The 21,174-nt window shown below is 43.1% G+C and overlaps 1 protein-coding gene across 2 annotated transcripts in view; it reads left to right on the plus strand.

Annotated features, from left to right (window-relative positions):
- Nucleotides 1-2,827: 2,827 nt before the first annotated feature.
- Nucleotides 2,828-21,174, plus strand: part of hs6st1a (heparan sulfate 6-O-sulfotransferase 1a) — an 88,452-nt gene continuing 70,105 nt past the window's right edge. For both annotated transcript variants that reach the window (XM_019872549.1, XM_019872550.1), the window contains exon 1: nt 2,828-3,726. In XM_019872549.1, coding sequence (XP_019728108.1) covers nt 3,227-3,726 — 500 coding nt within the window. In that variant the 5' untranslated portion in view covers nt 2,828-3,226. The remainder of the gene's footprint in view (nt 3,727-21,174) is intronic.

The raw sequence follows: 21,174 nt of genomic DNA on the forward strand, positions 1-21,174 counted from the left end.
TTCCCCCGGTGGCGGCCGGCCGATGGGTTTTTAATCCCTCGCGTCTGCGTGAGAGAGAATTAAATGTAAAAGCCGACACGCCCAATGAAAACATTTGTCCTCTGGCAGGAACAAGTTCAAAGGTCACTTTGTCACAAGAAAAATAACAAGGCAGGAGGGAAAAGTACACTACGGCTACACAAACATGGAGGAATGTTCTGGGCAACGTTACACACACGAAACAAGGGGGAGGGGTCGACCCTGAGGGGATGAGTTTGCAATGAACTTTCGAGTGCACAGTTCAAATGCTATAGAAAAAAAAAATGGGTGAAAAAGTCAAAAACAGTTCAAATGCACTTCAACTTGGATTAAAAACAAAAAACAAAAAAACCCAGTTCTTTTATGAATAAAAATAAAACAGGACAGAACATGTGGAAAGAATTACACACATCAAAGTGAAAACACATTCCTGGAACGACGCTTTGTAAAGGCAAATATAATGATTGACGGCAAAGTTGAAACAATGTTTGGTGAAGGCAAATTTGGGATTTTTCATGAGTTAGTTTTTATTTCATTTTTTTTAAATTTTAGTTCAGTTTTTATACGATTGTTTTTGAGATTCAACTTTTTATTATTAGTTTTTAGAACAAATTTTATCTGATCCAATCGACATGATTGGAAATTGGCGCCGATCAAGTGATTATTCGATCAGTGTCGGCTGAAAGAGACTTAATTTTTAAATGATAGATAGATAGATAGGTAGGTAGGTAGGTAGGTAGGTAGGTAGGTAGATAGATAGATAGATAGATAGATAGATAGATAGATAGATAGATAGATAGATAGATAGATAGATAGATAGATAGATAGACCACATGTGCTCACACTCACACCTCGTGACAATTTAGAGTGTTCCATTAACCGAGCACGCATGTTTTTGAAACGTGGGAGGAAACCGGAGTACCCTTAGAAAACCCACACAGGCACGGGTAAAACATGCAAACTCCACACAGGATTATTACCCATGAAAATTTGACATTTCGGTACAGATTTCAGCAAGAATCATGATAGTTGACACATATGATTTGCTCCCGCGGGCCACATAAAATGACGTGGGTCGTCGGATGTGGCCCCCGTGCCTTGACTTTGACACGTATGCTAACCAGTCGAACACTGTGCCGCCTACGACTTTCATAATATTCAAATTTTCTGAGATAGTGATTTTATAAATTAGTTTTCAGATATAATCATCCAAATTAAAATGAATTAACACTTAATTTTGTATCAGTCTATGTGGCATTAATGTATGCGTGACACAAGTTTCACTTTTTGAATAAGATATTAAATAAATAAACTTTTTCATGATATTCTAATTAAAGTTGCATCTCAAGGCACCCGCTGGACTGTTTAAAGGAGGCAGCAAATGAGTCGGCTGCGGATGGCATCGGCGGTTGCAGCCAAGCGCTTCCTTTTTGCTTCAATTGCTTCAAGACATGATTAATCAATTGCACGCCATCAAATTAATCTACTAATTGATTATCATGCTTATCCTTCATTTAAAATGCTGCTTGTCAGAAAGGAAGACAGATAGCGTGTGTAAATATAGCACCAACAGGCAGAAGTTACTGTGAACCCCAAAGCAGCGGCAAACCGGATGAGAAACATCATTATGCAAAGGCAATAATAAACTGCTACTGATGATACACTAACTGCCATTTCTCTATAGTGGAGCCACAGGGCGAGGCACCCAGCGACATCTGTCTTCTTTAAGCAACGCGCCTCATTATGGTGCGACGCATGGTGGTGAACAAAGCACAAACACACACACACACAAAACAACTCCCACACACTTAATATTCCGAGCCACTTCTTCGGCATCCTCCCGACACAGCGAGAAGGAAAGTTTCGGGTGATGCCCAGGGGTGAAGCACAAAGTCATAATCGTGAGTCTGTTTAACGGTGAGTGTGAAAGGCAGATGCTGTTTCACTGTAAGTAAAGCACGGGAACAACAAGGCTCAAGATGTTATAATCTGGGGTTTTCAAAAGTGTGGTATGAGTACCACAATAGTGATATGCAAGCTCTCTCTCGTCTTTCTGCACAAATCACTAAATTAAATACAAAGAAATGTTTGCAAAGTGCGATTGGATTTGTAATTACTGTACTCACATGGTCTTCAGCAGAAACGTGGTGCTCATGGGCACCATGTTGATGACCCCTGATTTAAAGCTTCTTCCAGACTTAATACAATCATACGCTACACACTGTGCCATTTTTGCCGTAGAGACAGAAAATCATATGAAAACGCTCTGGAGAAATCAATTAATTCAAGATAGGTGTGCTGAGCGAGTGGCAGTGCAAGATGGCCGCCGGTGGCTTCACTGTGCTAAAATGAAGAGAGCACACTCTTGCTGCTACTGTTTTCTTAACTTTGTTCAGGAAGGCTATGGAGAACTACCTAACTATTTTTATTCCTCTGTGATTGAAAATTACATCCACAAGATTCTTTGCTCGGTACAGAGCGGCAGTATGGGGCTTGGGCAGCGGCCAGGACGTTATTAGCCCATCATGCATTGCGCAAGCAAAAAGCATGGCGGACACCAGTATATATATTTTTTTTACTTACAATAAATTAGTATATATTTATTTTAATTTTTTAATATTTATATTATTATTTCTAATAACGTGTTTATGTAGTCGCGATTCGTGGTTGTTTTTTTTTTTCAGAGCTGTTTGTCGTTATGGTTAGGGTTCCATTTAAGCGTCTTTCCAGGTTGTCTACGTAAAAAGGGGCCGTCTCCCTGTGAGCCAATGAAATGACAGAGAGAGAGAGAGAGAGAGAGAGAGAGGCGGTGGGGTGGGGATTGAGAGGTTGAAAAAGCAAAGGGAGTCCTCGCTTCATCCGGGTACCACAGCTCCATGGTGATGCGGAGAGCCTGATGCGTTGGACAGCCGAGCGAAGTAAAGTAAACCTGGGGAGGGTCGCTTGCCTGTGGGAGTAGGAGGTGGCTGGAGGGGTGGGCTTCGCTTTTCCCCCCCCTTCCTGCTGGAGTTTACAATGCGTCTTTCACACGCACCGCGCCGCGAACGATGAGACAAGTTCGCCGACGGGGTGCAAGCTGCTCTTGATTCCCCTGGGAACAGAGTCTCGGCGACGGCGGTACTGGTAACCGTGGCGGGCATGAAGAAGCCGAGCGCCCCGCTCACCGGGAAATGGTAGCGTATTGCGGGCACCGCATCTGGGCAGGAACATGGTGGAGAGGAGCAGCAAATTCTTGTTGATCGTGGTCGGATCCGTATGTTTTATGCTGATTCTCTATCAGTACGTGGCGCCCGGGGTCATCAATTTCGGTTCGCCGCACGGCTACTTCGCCGAGGAGGACGAGGGGGACATCTTCCCCACGCCGGACCCCCACTACGTCAAGAAGTACTTCTTCCCAGTGCGCGACCTGGAGCGGACCGTCGACTTCCAAATCAAGGGGGAGGACGTGATCGTGTTCTTGCACATCCAGAAGACCGGCGGGACTACGTTCGGCCGCCACCTGGTGCAGAATGTCCGCCTGGAGGTGCCGTGCGACTGCCGGCCGGGCCAGAAGAAGTGTACCTGCTACCGACCCAACCGCAAGGAGACCTGGCTCTTCTCGCGCTTCTCCACCGGCTGGAGCTGCGGCTTGCACGCCGACTGGACCGAGCTTACTAACTGCGTGCCGGGTGTTCTCAACAAGAAGGAGAGCAAGCAAAAGAATCTAAGGTAAACAACAAAAAGCGGCATTTACCGTGATTGCTTCAGTGCAACTTTTGAACCTGATGGGCCTTATGTTGATCATTTACCCATACAGACCTGGACCAATCAGGTTGAAACTATATTCAGCATGTTTTTGGGCTTGTTTTCCCTGAAGCCCAAAACAACAGTGTTGGACTGGTACAGAGTCCAAATGCGCGCTGAGATTCAAATCAAGTGTTATGACTGGGTGTGGTGGCATCATTAAAAAAAAAAAAAAAAAAGAGTGGTGAAGATATGGTGAGTAGTACTGTAGTTGTATTCCAACTGTAATTTTTACTGAAGCTGCAACAAAAACAAACAAAAAAAAGCTGCAATTCAAATTAAATGAAGCCACTGTTGGTAGCATCATTCAGCTTTTCACTGTCGCCTCTTGTGCAAAATACTATATTGGACTGCTGCAAAACGTTTGCATATGTGCTTGCATTCAAATCAAATCAAGCATCTGTTAGAGGTGGCTGCGGTAGCATCATTTTTACAAGGTGATTCAAGTGGTTGAATTGAAATGATACCAAACAAAGTTGCATTGTTTGTGCTGTTTGCCAGCTTTATCCTGGAGTATATTTGACGAAACAAACTGTACGCGACCACTACAAAAGCTCCAAGTATGTGTTGTTGTGCAAATCAAATGAGACAAATGCAGGAGGAGTGAGAATATGGTGCTTTTGTTTGATAAAGGACCCCTTGAGAAGCAAACTATGATTGGCATTTTAACAGTGCGGGGTGGGGGCTCTCACATATGTACTCCCCTCCTCCCCCCGAGCTGCCAATGAGATAGTCGCTCGCCTCCCGTACTGTTAATAAATAATCCCGACGTATTCCAGACATATTGACAGTCGTATCAACTTCCATGTCAGCGCACTCCCCCGTGTGCTGAAAAGGATTTTCCTGTTGAGCGAGGCTTTCTTTTGTGTCACGCTCTGTAATTTATTTGATTGTGTGCGATAGGACAAAGCCCGTGAGAGTGTCCTGTCTGTGTACCTCGCAGACAAACTAAAACAGCCCGCCTGCTGCACTTCCCAGGGCCTTCCCCAAAAAAAAGTAGGGCCTGGGCGAGGCAGACAGGGGTGCAACAGGGAGGGATGGGGGTGGGGTGGGAGGGGAAGGTGGGGGTTGTTGCCCCCGCAGGGGTTTGGCTCTGCTCTAAGCCAAGTGATTATTACTGCTGGGACACACAACACGCACACACAAATGCTGGTATTCGCTGCTGGCGTCAGTCTTTTCCCACCCCCCAACCCCATGCCGGTTGGAGGTGATAACACGTCCAAAATGAGATTATCAGCGTGGATGCAGAGTAATTGGACTTTCATCATTTTATGTATTCTATTTTTTTGTTTTTTTTTGGAGGAGATGCTGGAAGTGAGAGGTATAGCATTTAAGAGTTGTGACTAAAATGCTGCTCAGAGTAAATTGCTTGCGGCTCGATGGACAGTCGAGTAAACAAACGACAGCATTTTCTTGCTTGTGTTGTTACACATGTTATACTTGCATGTTCATAAAGGACATATGCCATAGTTGTTTTCCACATAAAGAAATTCTGTTATAGGGAAAGATTAGACAACGCAAATATGATTCCTTACTCGAGAATACGTACCTGTAAAGCAACAGTTGGACCGAATGAGCATTTTCCATCCCTCGTGGTCAAACTCAAAGTCAGATTGTTGGATATCTCTCAAAGATCGTCCTTTTTTTTCCTGATGATTTGTTGTTTCTTTAAAATGTAATTATTTTGGATAGTGAGGCCTTTGGAGAACCTCTAGGTGTTGCATATTAATAAACATGACAAAAGCTACAGCCGGACCATATCCAATTGAATCATGAGTCCACTCAATCAAACTGGGTCAAATCATTACATTTTAAAATGATTACATCCTTGAATTGTATTGTACCCCACTATCGAGAATTGTATCAGATCGTCGTTTGTGAAAAGATGCACACCCCTACTGAGAAGCTATGCTAACTGCGGAGCTAACGTGAAATGGAAACTAACGAAACACCGAAAAAGTGATACGGTGCACTTTTTACAGATGTTTGGCAGAACCACCTAACAGCGGTGATTGATCAAGTATGTGCGGCAAATTAATCGGTACATTCGGAATTGTCTCGAGATAAAATTTCACAACCGATACGCAGCTAGCACACATGTCCGGAAACCAGAAACCGCCGACGTCACCCACGGTGAGAAACCAACAAGGTCAATAGTGTATTCGTATATTAACGATTTATAATTTCAGCATTGTGGTCCTCGCACGAGAATGCTGAGTTTTAATTTGTGGCTTTGTGAATCCTGTAATAAATGTTCTGTAAATAACATCATCTGTTTTTTTAATCAGTTCAGCTATGCTAGGGAACTATATCATCCATTCAGAAATACTTTAATACTTTAATTAGATTGCGATATACTGTATACCGTTAGTGTGAAAGGATACAGTTTATACCGTGATATGAATTTTAGGCCATCTCGCCCAACCCTAGAAGCTAATTCTGGCACGAGCACTCGCAGCTTTCGCTTCCTGTTTTCTTTGCTTTTTTTTTTTCCCCCCTACCCTCCGAGTAGGTTGTTTTGCTGCATTTGACATTTCACCCTGGATGAATTGTCAAAATGAGTCAAAATTCATCAGAAGTCACATGCTATTGTCTTTCGAAACATTGCATTGAAATTTAGCCCAGCTTCCCCCTTAAGGTTAATAAAACGGTACACTTTCTCAAATTTGGGGTTGGGACAATTCGGGTCAGTTATTGAGTCGATTTAAAATGCTGCAAGCTACTTTTATTATAGATTGTTAAGGAGGCACGCGTTTTCTTGGCGAGCCGGCTTGCTTTTTTTCCCCCCCTCATGGTTCTTTTAGATTTATGACCATTCTTAGTTTATCGTCGTATAATGGAAGTACAGTAGCTTAACTTCCCTTGGCCGATGTCATGTTGCTGCAAAAAAAAAAAAAATGTTGGAAAAAAACATGATTAATCATGCCTAGGGCAACATGTCTTTGCTCGACATTCGGGGAAATTAACGATCAGTTAATCAATGTCCCAATCGATGTAATTTACTGACAGTTGTTTTAGGTCTCTCCCAGTGTTGCTTTAGGTCTTTGCGGGTTTCCTCGACCAGGTTTCCTTCCACCTTTTCATTAATACTGAATTACTGTCTTCACCGTGTTCCACGTCTCTAAAGTCTTGCAAGGTTAAAATCATGGCGGTTTCATCAAGGTGTGTTATCATATCCACTCACATATGGCCATGAAAAGCCATCCTATCTGGTTGTAATTTGTCCTGCTTCTGTCGGGTCTTATTACTCTTTGTTCTCAAATCTGGATCCGGATCAAAGTCCTAATTCCTTTGGAACTTTTAAGATTGTCGATCAAAGCTTTTTTGCAGGTGAGCTAGCCACAGCCTGAGTGCCCGTGTTGTCCACATGTGCGTCAGTCCAGGCATGTGTGTTTGCACTCTTGCTGAGACATTCGTCTCCGGGCTGGTCACACTAGTGTGGTAGAAGCTTGGGAGAAAGTGCGACAAAGATCGAGCTTGTTTACAGGGGTATCTTGGCGGTGTCAGCATAGTTCTCGGGTCAGCTGTGTGTATATTCATCGTGGCGTACGTTAAGCAGCTGCGAAAACTCCTCAGGCAGATGTGCGTGATGTTTTTGTATGTTTTTTTTTTTAAAGCTTTACCTGCTCGCGTGAAATGTTTGTGAGCTGCCAGAGGTTGCAATGGTCCTCACACACTGTACTTTAGGAGAAGTACAGATACTCCACTGCACTGATTTGACACCTTAACAAAAGTAAAAAAAGACTCAATTCAGTACCGTATTTTCCGCACTACAAGACACACTTAAAACCATTAATTTTCTCAAAAGCCGACAGTGCGGCTTATAATCCCAGGCGCCTTAAGTACGGATCAATATTCTGATTTCTTGGCTGTAGTGTTTTAAATGTTCTGTAATGCGCTTTGTTACAGCTGCAGCGGTTGTGAAAGCTCTATAAAAATAAAGCTGTATCGTGTTCCCTTTAGCGTCGCTCCATCTAGTGGATGCATAACACAAACGCAGCCACTATTGTGGCTTCTATTCTGTGCGCCCTATGTATAAAAACGATTTTAAAATAGGCCATTCATTGAAGGTGCGCCTTATACTCCGAAGCGCCTTATAGAGCGGAAAATACGGTACAAAAGTAAAAATGATTTGGTCATGTTTACTGTACACAATATCTGTTGTGCTAACTTGGCGCAACCCCCCAAAATGTTCAACTTTTATCGAAGCGCAAGCTAGCACTGGCTCAGGTTTTTATGCTATGAAACCATGTTCACGTAGCTTTGCCCATGTTGTGAACTGGCTTCCAAAAAAATGATAAATAAGCTTATGGTAACAACTGAAAAAAATACACTTTACCAATATGCGTCTTTTAAGATTAGACGCATCATGTTTGGAACAGACTAAAACAAACAAGGCCATGAACGAGGAAGATTGTTTCGTGCGTCATTGTTGTTAATGCTAGCTCTATGCTAGCTGTTAATGCTATTTATTTTTCCGAATAAGTCCCTAAGATTTTAATCAATCAAGATCTCAACCACCGTGGACTTTCCCTCTCTCTATTTCTCTTTTTTTTTAAGTCGTGTCCTCCTCTGCAAAGTTTGAGAAAGAGTAACAAGCCTTTTTATTTTTTATTTTTAGTTTTTTACAAAGAAAGGACTAAAAACTACAAATAAATGTGTTCAAATGTAGGCAGTAAAGTATTTGTACTTAGTTATTTCCCATCACTGGGGGCTGCCTTGTTAACTGCCAGAACGATCCAGGAGAAGCCGCAGTTCCTTTTTTTTTTGCCAACGCCGCGTTCTCATTCGGCTGTCAGTGTGGATTTTACACAAAACCTTTCAGACGCTGCAGAAATAACATGGATGGGAGCCATCTCCGTTATTCGAATGGGGGCGCACTAAAGAGGCCAACTTCAATGTTTACAAAAAAAGGCCCTCTAGGAAAAAAAAAAAAAAGGAATGATCAATGTTGGGAAAGGTGTGGCTGACAGTATTTTGTCTTTTTATGAGACGGAATTACTGACATTTGCTGGAATGTAGGGCTATTTATTATTAGGACTCGAGCACCAGGCAGTGTGAAAGCCGTCTTGGAATTGCTATTGTTATTTCTCCGATGGATTAATTGGCTTTTTGGCTGCCTCAACCTCAGCAAAAAAAAAAAAAAAAAAAGAATTGCCAGCAAGTGTATCCCGGTGAAACAGCAAATTTTGGACTCTAGAATTAGCCCCCAGACACCCAAAGTTGACTTTCTTTTATTGGAGAATTAACTGATAATGGTTTGCGATTTCATTTTAAATGTCATCGAGACAAAGGTAAGCAACAACTATTGATGTTGCGCTCTCTTGAAACGAAAAAAAAATTGAAGCTGTTATGTTTTTATCAAATATTTGTTTTGTTTCCGTTTTACACAAAAGCTGAACAGATTTGCATTTACAACCCCTGTCAAAAATTATGGAACCACCAGATGAGATCTGCTTGTTAGTCTGCTGTGAAACAGGTGTGTTCACATCTTGGAGAGCTGTTGCACCAAGTGGACTTACAGTACATGAATCATGCTTCCAAAGTTGCCATTTTGAAACAACTTTAGTTTTGTGTCTTGTTTTTTTTCCTTTATAAATGTAAACAATGGAATAAAAATCATCTGAGAATGGCGATTCCATCATTTTTACCAGAGGTTGTAGTTCCCTTGCTCTACCAAATGTAACTCGAACTGTGACTTTGAAACCAAGCACCCAGCATACTGAACTGAGACTTTTTGGCATAGGCTACTTTTGCACCCTGATCTGCGACCATGAATTTCGACTTGTTAAACATGACGTGGTAATGGCCCTCAGAGGCTCACCAGTTGCCCTCAGAATGACAGCAGAAGACGGGCGTCGTGACATTTGCAAGATTGTCCGAAGCCGCCATCGATCCGCTGCGTGTTGAAGTTGTTACACTCACGACCTTTAAGGGTTTTATTATTTATTGATTTCTCTCAACGTGTCTCTCATTCTCTCTCTTTCTCACTCTCGCTCTTTCTGTGTGCACGTGCGTGCGTGCGCTGCCCAAGAATGAGTCTCTGAAAGGAAACTTGGATGAGTGTTCTTCGCATTCAGCATGGTGCATATTAGACTCCGTTTTGGGGTCTGGCGACAAGTGTGTCAAGCGATTAGGCGGAGATGAACGGAGAGGCAGGTCGCCTCTTTGATCGCTGGCTGATGTGCAGATTAGTGGCGGTATTATGGGACGCGACTACGCTTATGAGCTCTCGGCATCGACGGTGTGCGTCGTGCCCGAGGCACGGGCCAGTACCAGATTTTGACAGTATGGTAACGGTGAGCAAAAATATTCTGGCTTCACTGTATTTCAAGTACAGTTCCAAAATGTATCATTTTGAAATCCTAACAACTTTTGTCCATTGAATGCGCGCCATAGGTACCTGTACATTCGTAATAGTGATAGACCCATTATCGGCCGGGCCGATTATCGGTGCCGATATTCGGCATTTTGAGAAATATCGGCCGAGGCTTTTTGTTAAAAACTGAGATTAATTTTACACTGTGTTAATCTGATGTAGCTATGTAATTTTCAGGTACATTTCTAAGAGATGCTGGTGACACTGGCAACTTTTGTTCTTGTTTGAAATGAAAACAAAAGTTTTCAGTTGTTTTGAAAGTTTGGACTACTTCATTTACTGTAGAAAACTAGAGGGAGCTAATTAGTTTAAATTTTCAATTAATTTTTTAAAATGTGCTGATGATGCTGGGCGTTCCCTAAAATTGAAAAAAAAAACACAAAAAAAACATTTTGCAGATCTGGAAAGTTGTTCATTTAACATACGCAAAGACATTTCAACACAGTTAAGAGTCAGAGTTTTTCCAATCAATTTAAACAACGTATTTACTGCACTGTCGCGTCTTATTCTTTGAATCCGTCATTCATCGGTCGTCAAATTACAATATTACAAGCGATCACCGATTTTGTAAAATATCTGCCGATCCTATCGAGCCAATCCGATCTATGTGAAATCTAGTCGATACACGATGTTGGTATTCTTTTATTTGCTGATGCAGCTGTCAATGGCGAATATCATCTGTCCTGTGCTTCTCACGCCTGTCTGTTTAATCCCAGCCTTGTCTACATAAAGATAGGACAGGGCTAATTTTACTCCTTTCCAATCACTGCCTCCTCCTCCTTTTCACCCCCCAATGCTTTCTGCTTCCCGCCTAAGCACTCTTTCCCGCTGCCTCCATCCCTCCATGGTGGTGTCACTCCCTAATCAAACAGCAGGCCTGCTTTCTGCTCGGTGGCTTTATGGCCGGGAGGGGGCTTCTTTTTTTTTTTTTCTTCTTCACTGCTCTATCTCCTTCTTTCACATTTGTCCCTCTCCATCTCGCCCCCTCCCCACCCCCATCATCCGTTTCCCTCCTCTTCCTCCCGAGCGTGGCTAGCGCATTAAAGGAAATGTCTTTTTCATGGAAGATTTGCCGCAGTTTCCAAAATGGCTGCGTTGCCTAATGGACAACCAACCCGGTTCTAATGAACGATTACATTTGCGAGTGTGCGGCGTGGGAGGAGGACGGAGACGAGACTGAAGAGAATGAGGAAGAGGAGGGCTGTCAGGGAATGATTGAACATAAAAGCCGGAGGGGTGAAAATGTTTAGTTTCATTGGCGGGGAGGGGGCTAGTCAATTAGCACGCTTGTCAAGCAGTGGGCATTACTCTTCTTTCAATGGGTCTGTTTTGGATTCTCAGCACAAATCGCTGCACTACACCCGTGTGTGTGTGTGTGTGTGTGTGTGTGTGTGTGTGTGTGTGTGTGTGTGTGTGTGTGTGTGTGTGTGTCTGTCTCATTGCAAGGTTCCATCAGCATGGCGACATATCCCAGAATGCAGATGAACTTGAGGGAAGGGAGCCGTGGCCGATTGGCACGTTGTGCATGAGTGAGAATGTGTATCTACAGTGCGCGTGCACGCTCGCGTGTATCTTGGCGGGTCGGTGTTAATCCAATCAGATTAGCCACGTATAAGCGCGGCTGGGCCAGCCGCTTTCAAAGCCGGTTTACGTCCACTCATCCCCCGAGTGCGCTGCGTATCAGCCAACCAACCGACCCCAAACGTTCCCCGTAGCCGGTCAGGCAGTCAATCCCTTGCGAGTTTTACCGCAACCAGGTTAGGATTGCCTGCTTTCACCACCGTAACCTGCTTTTTGAAGCCATTTCAGGGTGATAACGGCCTCTAATCCCAGTCTCATGGCATCACATTCCGGAGTAATTCCCGTTTCCCATGATAGAAATTCCCACTAATCGGTCAGGGCCAATGCTGGGACTAATCAATGGAGGCTTAGCCGGCTAGAAGAGCCTTGGCAGTTTAAAATCTGGTGGGGGAAATAATCAGTACTGTGTTGACTTTAAGAATTATGTTATCCAAAACCCACCAAAGGTTTATAATGGCTTATACAAGCCACAAGATGGTGACAAAGCACTTTTTGTTTGCATTCAATTACGCGATGGCCTCACGCTGATGTTCTAACATTGAAGCTTGCTTGGCACTAAAATGCCAAATCCAAATTTGTTGGCATGTCTTTCAGCTAAGCACAAAAACAGTGAATAGGCGAGTTTTTCCAGTGAATAACCGAAGATGGGTTGAGAAAAATCAATAGACAATTTAAAGGCTTTGATGAAAATAACATCCACACCGATGAAAACTTGGAGGACGGCAAAGTACCCGGAGAAAACCCACACAATGCCGGTGTCCAATTGAGCCATATAATGGCGCCAGGAGGAATTGCTGTCGGGTGGACGTAGCGCATCTTTCCACGGCTCGTCTTTAGGCAACATAGCTGAGACTGAAGTGTGCTCCATTTTGCCACGATTGCATCAAGAAATAGTGAATCAACATTCAATTCCAAACAGTGCACCGTTGCTAAGGGCCTGCTAAGTGAATAGACCATCTTTCCCCGGGGGCAACTTGGTATGCAACAGTAATCCTCATACATCCTCAAATATTCTCAAAGATGCTGTCAAGTGAACTGTCTGCTTTATTTCTAAATACATTCCACAAGATGGAAGATCATTCCTGAAAACGGAGAACTATGTTTTGGTGATTCGGCTTTAAACTATTTTTCACCTTCAATTTTCTTGACCTGAAATAAATTTCTTGACTCTGGGACCCTTTCCCACTATATTTGAATTTGAACTGCACAGATGAAGTAGTTGGGTGATCGGTATCAGTCCTACCTCCCCCTCGATACAATTTGTACAACTACAGCGGGCAGTTAGCTAGCTAGCTAGCAGTTAGCTTGCGAGCTATGCCAACACCCCAAAAATGCATTTCCCTGGATGCCACAACTGACATAGCGTGAACTGTATTTTGTGTCGTTCAGGCTACCGCAACATGTTGGAACATAAAATGTGGGATATCTAACAAGCTGAAAGTATGCACTCAAATGTCTATTACGCAGTGTGAGCCTCAGGCTGAATGAGATGTGCCGCTGTGTTTACTGGACTTTTAACTTTCTATTACACGTCGGTGACAAACCAAGTCATACAGCGCGCACGAGCTCGCTTCCCTTCCACCAGTCGAGGGGAGCGCCGATTAGCTCACAAGCTAGCTGGTGGCTGGCGCGTCTCATGTTCGCGTGGAAAGCCCCGCGGCAGCCTGGTGGGATATATTCCAGCCACTGGAGGCTTGAAGCGGATATATTTCTGCTGTTCAAACATGTGTAAGAATAAGATGTGTGGTATTAGATTGACTGCGGACGGTTGAGCTGGGTGTGGTTTCTGTGCATTAAGGAGACATGCCCACTGTTTCACTATTTTGAAACCTCATTTTCTATAATAGGCACATTTATTTTTTTTTTTTTAATTGTTCAAATTTCTCTGTATTTTTACAAAGTAACAAGACTCAGCTGTCATATTTAAAGGGGATATTTATTCTCACTTTACAGGGACTTTAATGTCAACTAAAACAATGGCAAATTCTTTCTCGTTTTAGAATCTCACGATCCCAAACAGGGTGCTGACCCAAAGGTTGGGAAACATTAGCGCTAAAGCAATACATTATTCCACAAAAAAGCTGTGGCTAATTTCACCGAGACCCCCTCAGTGGTCATCGAAGCCAACGGCACTTAGCCACGAGTTCTACAAGTGTCATGTTCTCACATTGTAGTGAAAAGAATGGTTGTGACATGAAAGGGTGAGATAAGGCCTCCTGTGGTCCTGTCTGTCTATAGCTTGAGGCGAGCGTTGACAGGCAACACTGCTGCTACTTCGTCTCCGGGAGTTCAACTCTGGTTCAGCCTCGGGTCACCGCAACGTGCATACTGTACTCTCATTTGGGAGCGAGTAAAAGCTCAGGAATGGCTTCCGGTGTGGGGGGCCCCTCTTTTCGCTGAACATTCCTGGCTTTATTTTGACTCGGCAGCCATTTTACAGTCCATGACGTTGTGAAGTGGGGTGATTAAAACTCTTTTTTTCAATGCCGGAAAAGGGCGGGGGGGGAAAAACTCGGAGGTTCTTGATGTTGAGTCGTGCTGTCAACCTGCCACCCCACTTGGGTCAACTTGAGCTCAGGCCACCATTGATTTTCTTTCACCGTCATTGTAACGACGGGACAAGCCGGAGAATCCGCTCAGCCTTTGGTGCGGTTATCACCAGTTGGCCCGACAGCTTACACCATTGATTAGTCATTATGGAGGTGCATGTCTTTTTTTTTTTTTTTTTGATTGAAAGCCGAAAGAAAGTGTCTGAAAGAAGAGCTGGAGTGACGTGTTTCTTAATCATTACGCAGCATCCCTGACTCTCTGTCACCCTTTCTTTTCCACCCTAGCCAGTCGGCCACCAATTGCCGGCCCCCGCCTCCCACGTCCGTGGCCCCGAGGACAAATAACACATGATTAGCAGACACTGCGAAGGCCCGTAATGAGAGGGTGCTATGCGGCTCTTCCAACAGGATTAGCCACTATTGATTAGGCTAGCCTAGCATTGGCCTCACAAGTGAAAAGAGTGGGGTCGGGGGGGGAGGGGGGGCATTTCTACAAAAGGATAATGAGTAGTGCTGTGGAATGCTATGCTATGCCATGAGAATGGGATTAGGGGCTATTAATCAGACAAGAGACTCGCACAGGTCATTAGCCGGCCCGGCGGCAATGTCAGTGCGTCTGTGGGATGATTCCAGCATTCTAAATTGGGTTTGGCCTTGTTGTTGTCATCCGCTCTCGTGCTACAAATCGCTCCTGAAAGTCTTTTAATACCCTACTCCGTGGTGCCTCATTCCTTGATGGCACCCCCTGTCCTTTCCCGTCATCCTCTTCAAAGACAGATCGCAGGCGTATCATGTGTAATATTAATAGTATCCATCCCTCCATTTACTATTACACTTTTTTCTCAGTCAGGTCACAAGTGAGACGGAGCCGATCCTCGCAGACTTTAGATAAGAGGCGGTGTAGACCCCTGGTCTACTCGCCAGCAAATCGCTCGGGAATATCCATCCATCCATTTTATGTAGTTATTGTTGTCTCTCTTCACCCTGGACTGATTGCAAGTCAATCGCAGGGCAGACAAACAAGCACTCAAGCTCGCATTCACACCAATGAAAGTTTTCAATGTACATACGTGAGATAGCTAGTGTGCCGCGACAAGACCCACACAAGCAGAGTGAATATGCCAATTCAGCACAAGAAGGCTGAGATTCATGAAAATGAAGCATGACAAAAAATGGCATGCTGTGCGAAAAAGTGACGGCTGATTGGTGGAGAACCAGGAAGTGAGCATACGACAGCAGTAGCTTGTTAGCTACGCTTGCTGGATGAAGAAAGTTCATTTTTGTTGCTGTTCTTGGTTTCAGCCACGAGCAACCTGTTGTGGTTTCCAAACAAACTCCCTACAAAGAAGCAGCTTGTCAGTGACTCTGTCGGGAAGCTGCAATATTTAGTAGCTAATTGCATAAATTATTGACTAGAATTTGAGCAGGGCCAGACAACTTTATTAAATCCAGATCGGTTCGAGGTTTTATTTGTCCTGGTCAAGTTGGGTAGTTGTATTAATGGGTCCAGATTAAAAAACAATAAAATAAAAAAAAACAGACGCTCTCATCAAGAATTTTCAGGAAAAATACTTGTTTACCCATTCTGTCTTTTCTTGGACTTGTAGGTGAAGAATTCCACCCGCGATGCGATCCAGAAGATTCGCTACGTCTCGGTCTGAGGCACTCCCGTTATTCAGAAACTAAAAAAAATGAAACACATTGTTTACTCCTTTAGGCATTTTATGAATAAAAGCGTCTTCATTCATGATCTATCCTCGATGACCAGAGAAAGCATGTGAACTAAGAGGGAGAGGCTGACAAGCGTGTTAATTGAATTGTGGAGAAAATGCAAATCTCGTAGTGCCTCTGTCAGATCGTGGGAGGAGTTTTAACCGATAGGGGATGCTAACTTTTACCAAGTGAATGATTGTGTTGTTTTAGCGTCCCTCCATGCCTCACTCTCTTTTGTTTTTGTTTTTTTTTCTTTCCACACCATTTTCTGCCCATCATGCTCTCGCTGGAGACAAGAGGTTTTTTTTTTTTTTTTTTTTTTTTTTTTGTCCACCAGTAAAAGCTTCAATGGCAATGCAATTCATAGAAAGACAACGATGGGAAGGAAAAAGAAAAAAAAAAAGGAGGAGATTTTCATTCTGCTACACTTGTCTGCGTCCCTTCAGGGCAGAGCTTGTGTAGATCACCACAGCTTGGCCTGCGTCTCGACTTGGCTTTTTTATGTTGTGCAGTCAAGCAGCGGTGGCATGCGCTGCGGCATCTGTCATTTTGTCCACAAGTCGCTACGTTGTTTTTGACGCAAGCGTTTTTCGGTAAACCACAGGGCTAAATGTGTCCGCTGCGGCTGCTTTGCTTGCGCGACATTGGTGTCCGAAGTTTTGAGTCAGAAAAATGACCATTGGATAAGTGCAGTTGCTGGGTTTTTTTTCCTTAAAAACAACATCCTTTTTTTGTAGTCTCGATTTTTTTTCTCTTTTTTTTTTTTCTTTGCACAGCAGCCACAGAATGATGTAGCAATTAGCCATATTGTTCTTGTTCATAGTAATAAAAGAAACACAATATTTTGGCAGGTCTATTTTAAATATGTTGGTTTCAACTGACCCTTGAATTTACTGCTATGCAAATGTGTTATGCCTCACAACCTAGTAAGATAGGCAGTCAGTGATTCTAAGTTTAGTAAAAGGTGTCCTCCAAACTTTTTGGTTCGATTGTTATATTTTGAATATGTATATGTCCTGTTTGTGTGTGTGTGTGTGTATATATATATATATATATACACACATGTACAATATACACAATGTTCATTTAGCTAGTCATTTTTTTTTGTCCATCTCATCATATACTTATATTAATAAGAGATTTTGTTCATTTTTAGTGCCATAAAAGAAACAATACTCAGGGATATGTAGTCTAACGTATTTGAAAATAGTGTAAAGCGTCATTTTATAGATTGGGGTTATTTTCGATGAACACAATATATCAACAAATGTCCACCGTCGCATTGTTTCCACACCGTATCAAGTTGATTGCTCCCAAATGGGACCGAATCGTATCGCACCTTTCTGCCCTTCAGGATATCGGGTTTTAATCTCATCGCAATCCTGTGTATCGAGATTTGTATTGCCAGAGAGTCCCAACTCGAGTGTGAACGTAGTCTGAGAGTATTAGGCGAGGCCAGTCCATAGTAAATAACATGAGATTGTCACCCTGTTGAATGAGGGTCATTGTTAACGCTAATCCAGTTATGCTATTCTGAGAGTGTCTTCACGTCTTTGTCCCTCTCTGATCTGCCTCCTCACCCGACACGGATCTGTGGCTAGGGGCCCCTCGAGATCGTACTTTTCATCCTTGTACTTTTTTTTTTTTTTTTTTTTAACTCTCATCCCTCACCTCTACTAACCCATACTTTCCTTCTCTCGCTTTCTCCAGCGCTGCCTCTTTCTTTTTTTAACCGCTGTCAAAAAGCGTCGGCCGCCAACGCTGTCATTTTAGCTTCCTAGTGTGTTGTCGGCTTCCTCCAGAGAGAGGAAGTGATGTGCCAGGAAGTGCTTTTATCCGCCAGTGATCTGATCCGATGTGAGATTGAGATGAGCGAGGGAGTGAAGTTTCTCCTGCTTGCCCTCGGGGAAGTGGATGGCAGAGAGGCGGGACAGCCCCCCCCCCCCACCACCACCACTTTTTTTTGGGGGGGGGGGGTTCTGTTTTATTCAACAGACAGAACAAATATGGGACTCTTCTGGTGACTGCCAAATTACTGAAGCAATGCTGAAAAAAAAAGGTGCGGCACAAAATGGCTCAATCGCGATGTATTGTATCTTTTTAGATTGATTACATTATTTATGCAGCGTCGATCAAAGAATAGGCCGTGTACTTGAGTGGTCAATTGTTTTTGTCATGAATTTCTTTGCTAGGGAGGATTTTAGTGTTTTTTGTTTAAAAAAATAAAAATAAAAGATCCACAAAGATGGCGGCTACCTGTCACGTTGCTAATTAAGGCTTTCCGATACCAAGTACGTTATGACGATGTGAATCTCAGGTCCTCTATTCTCTTGTCAACACTGCTTATTAACGGATTTAAAATCATTTTTAATACTTAATTTTACAGAAATCTTATTTTTTTTAATAGGCTGGAGCCCGCCAATAAAATGAATGTAGAATTTGCTTTTCATTTGTGCTGTCTTGGTCAAACTTGAGCAAATGAAATCATATTTCGTATCATCTGCGTGAGTCCACTGAAACGTTTCGAAACAAACACGATGACTTTCAAACAAACTTTGTAATTATCGCCGTGTTGTGATTTAATCAGACTGAAACAAATTAAATTGTAGTTTTTATGATCTGCGTAGGTCAGCAAACATAATAACTGTGGGGGGGGTTGCGGGGGGGTGCATCGAATTCCATTTCTTTGTATTGTTTGAATCAAGCTTAAGCAAATGGAGTCACAGTTATGATCCGTGTAAGTCCGCTTAGATCAGAAAGCAAACATGATGACAGCGACGAGAAAAGATTTTCAGATTTGTGGGAGTAAATCCATTTTAATCACCGTTATCTGTGCGGTGTTCCAATCACTTTGCTTCCGCACTCGATATTGGGATGTTTCGGACAAAAATAGCATTTTGTATGCTTGGCAAATGTTTCTGTTCAATGCATTTCCTTTCTTCCATTACATTGATATGGCGGTGAACCACTGATGATTTTCTCTTCCTCTTTACCAATCATCACTCTGTCTCTGTAAAGTGAGACAGTATTATTGGTATCATGAGTTAATTTGCCACTCCATGTCCTATCAAAGAAGTTTTTGCAGCAGATATCATTTGTATGTCTGCCGACAGTTTTGTATTATCGACCAAAGCATCCGCGAGAAGAAAACAAAACTCCACCTGCTCCCATTTTCTGAGCAATAAGACACAAAACGTCCTTCTACACGACTAAACTGTTTTGATAAATCACGCGACAAGTCCACGCAATCGATAAAGGTTGTATGAATCTTTCAGAATTTGCCTCGGGTTGCCCCAACGAGCACATAGATTGTCCATTTAACATTTTAATAGGAAAGGAGAACCCCCAATGCCACTGAGATGAGGCTATTTTCCCAAACGGAGTAAGATCTATCATCGGAGAGGCCACTGTGAATTCTCGGGCAAACAGTGCCGATGCTAAATCCCGTTCATCCGCTGCTCGATACGCTTCATTCCAAGCCATATATCTATCCATACATCCATTTTTCTGGACTGCTTAGCCTCACATGTTTGAGGTGGAGCCCGTCCTAGCTGGCTTCTGGGTAAGAGGTGGGGGTACAACCCGGACTGGTCGCAACCTCAGAACGATGAAACGGAAGTGCTAACCACTAGATCATCGTGTCGAGATGATCATGTTATAAATTGGGATTCTAAATTTTCCATGAAACGCACAGCACAGGTGAATAATGCTGCGATCCATCGCAAATACTGCTTTCATCCTGACATGAAAACTACTGGAGTGTTTGTCTGTGTTGTCAATGGCTATGGAAACACACTGCCTGGTCGAGATTAGCACCCTGGGGGAACCGTGGACTAATTCATTAAATAGCAAGTATGAACAGGTTCATGCATAATCTCCACTCCATGAAATAGGCAATTAGTTCATAATCATCCATCTACAATGGGTTCTTTTTTTTTTTTTCACATTGCTTTGAAACCGAAAAGAACCATCGCCTCTGAATCCCTTTATTAACCGCAACTGCTAAATTACATGTTTATACTGTGTTGGTGTCATTCCCAGACAGAACTACCAAAAAGCTAACACTGGGCAAATCATCGAAATGTAGTCATAATTTCTGTTTTGGCGTTTTTACGATTATAAAAATATTGCATTTTGAAAGCATCCTGAAAGTCACTGTTGCTTGTAGCACGCGACGTATTGCCTCACCTGAACGTGCTTAAAGCTGCTTTATGCGACACCCCAGTTGGAGTTGACTGTAAAAGCAAACAACAAAAACAAGTTTACACATTTGGTTATTCAAATACAATACGTACTAAACTTTGTTTTAGAGACATCATTTATTGCTAGCTTACAATGGAAACCCCCTATTGACGGCTAGTAAGAATTAGCATTGGAACTCTCGGATGCGATTTACCATCAAATAATTTATTTTCGCACACAAACACTGGAGAAACACATAAACAGACCGGTTAGATAACAACCCACGCATTTTAGTGTGTGATATGGATTATAAGGGATCAAGTTAAGACCAGGACTTTGTGGGTTTGACACCGAGATGAGACCAAGCCTTTAAAGGTAGGGGTGGGTGACTCATCAGGTCTCTCTGCTCCAACACACCTCATCCAAATGACCGGTTACCAACCCTCAAGGACCGAAATGCCCACCCCTTCTTTAAGTGCTTGAGACTTAGTCCAGAGTAAGATTTGAGGGGTTACGACCATGTCAAAACCAAGCTTTGATGGGACCGAGCCTTTGAAGCCTTGAGGCCACAACTTTGCCGAGCTTGAGACAGAGTTGAGACCGAGACCGCTTCCGACTAAGTAGAGACCAGGTTCAGGCTCCTAATATATTATCTCCATGGTTAATCAACCTTATGTGACGGAATTATTTCCCTTTCCTGTGGAGAAACAATGTTTTGAACTGCCAATTATTTTTAATCTGAATCCAATGCTGCTTGTGTAAGTGGATCACCCCCCACCCACACCCCCCATCTAGTTTTCTGTTTCAGATAACATGTAAAGAACAACAAAAAACGATAAATAACTCTGAACGGCACAAGTAATTAAGATGCGGTGGCTTGGTCGTGGAATGTGTTTTGAAAAACGCACCCCAGAAGCATTGTATTGATTTGGTTGCTCACAAGAGAGAACTGTGCGTGTGTGGGGGCAG

The sequence above is a fragment of the Hippocampus comes genome, unplaced genomic scaffold, assembly GCF_001891065.2.
Source record: "Hippocampus comes isolate QL1 unplaced genomic scaffold, H_comes_QL1_v1.1 scaffold92, whole genome shotgun sequence".
NCBI lineage: Eukaryota > Metazoa > Chordata > Actinopteri > Syngnathiformes > Syngnathidae > Hippocampus > Hippocampus comes.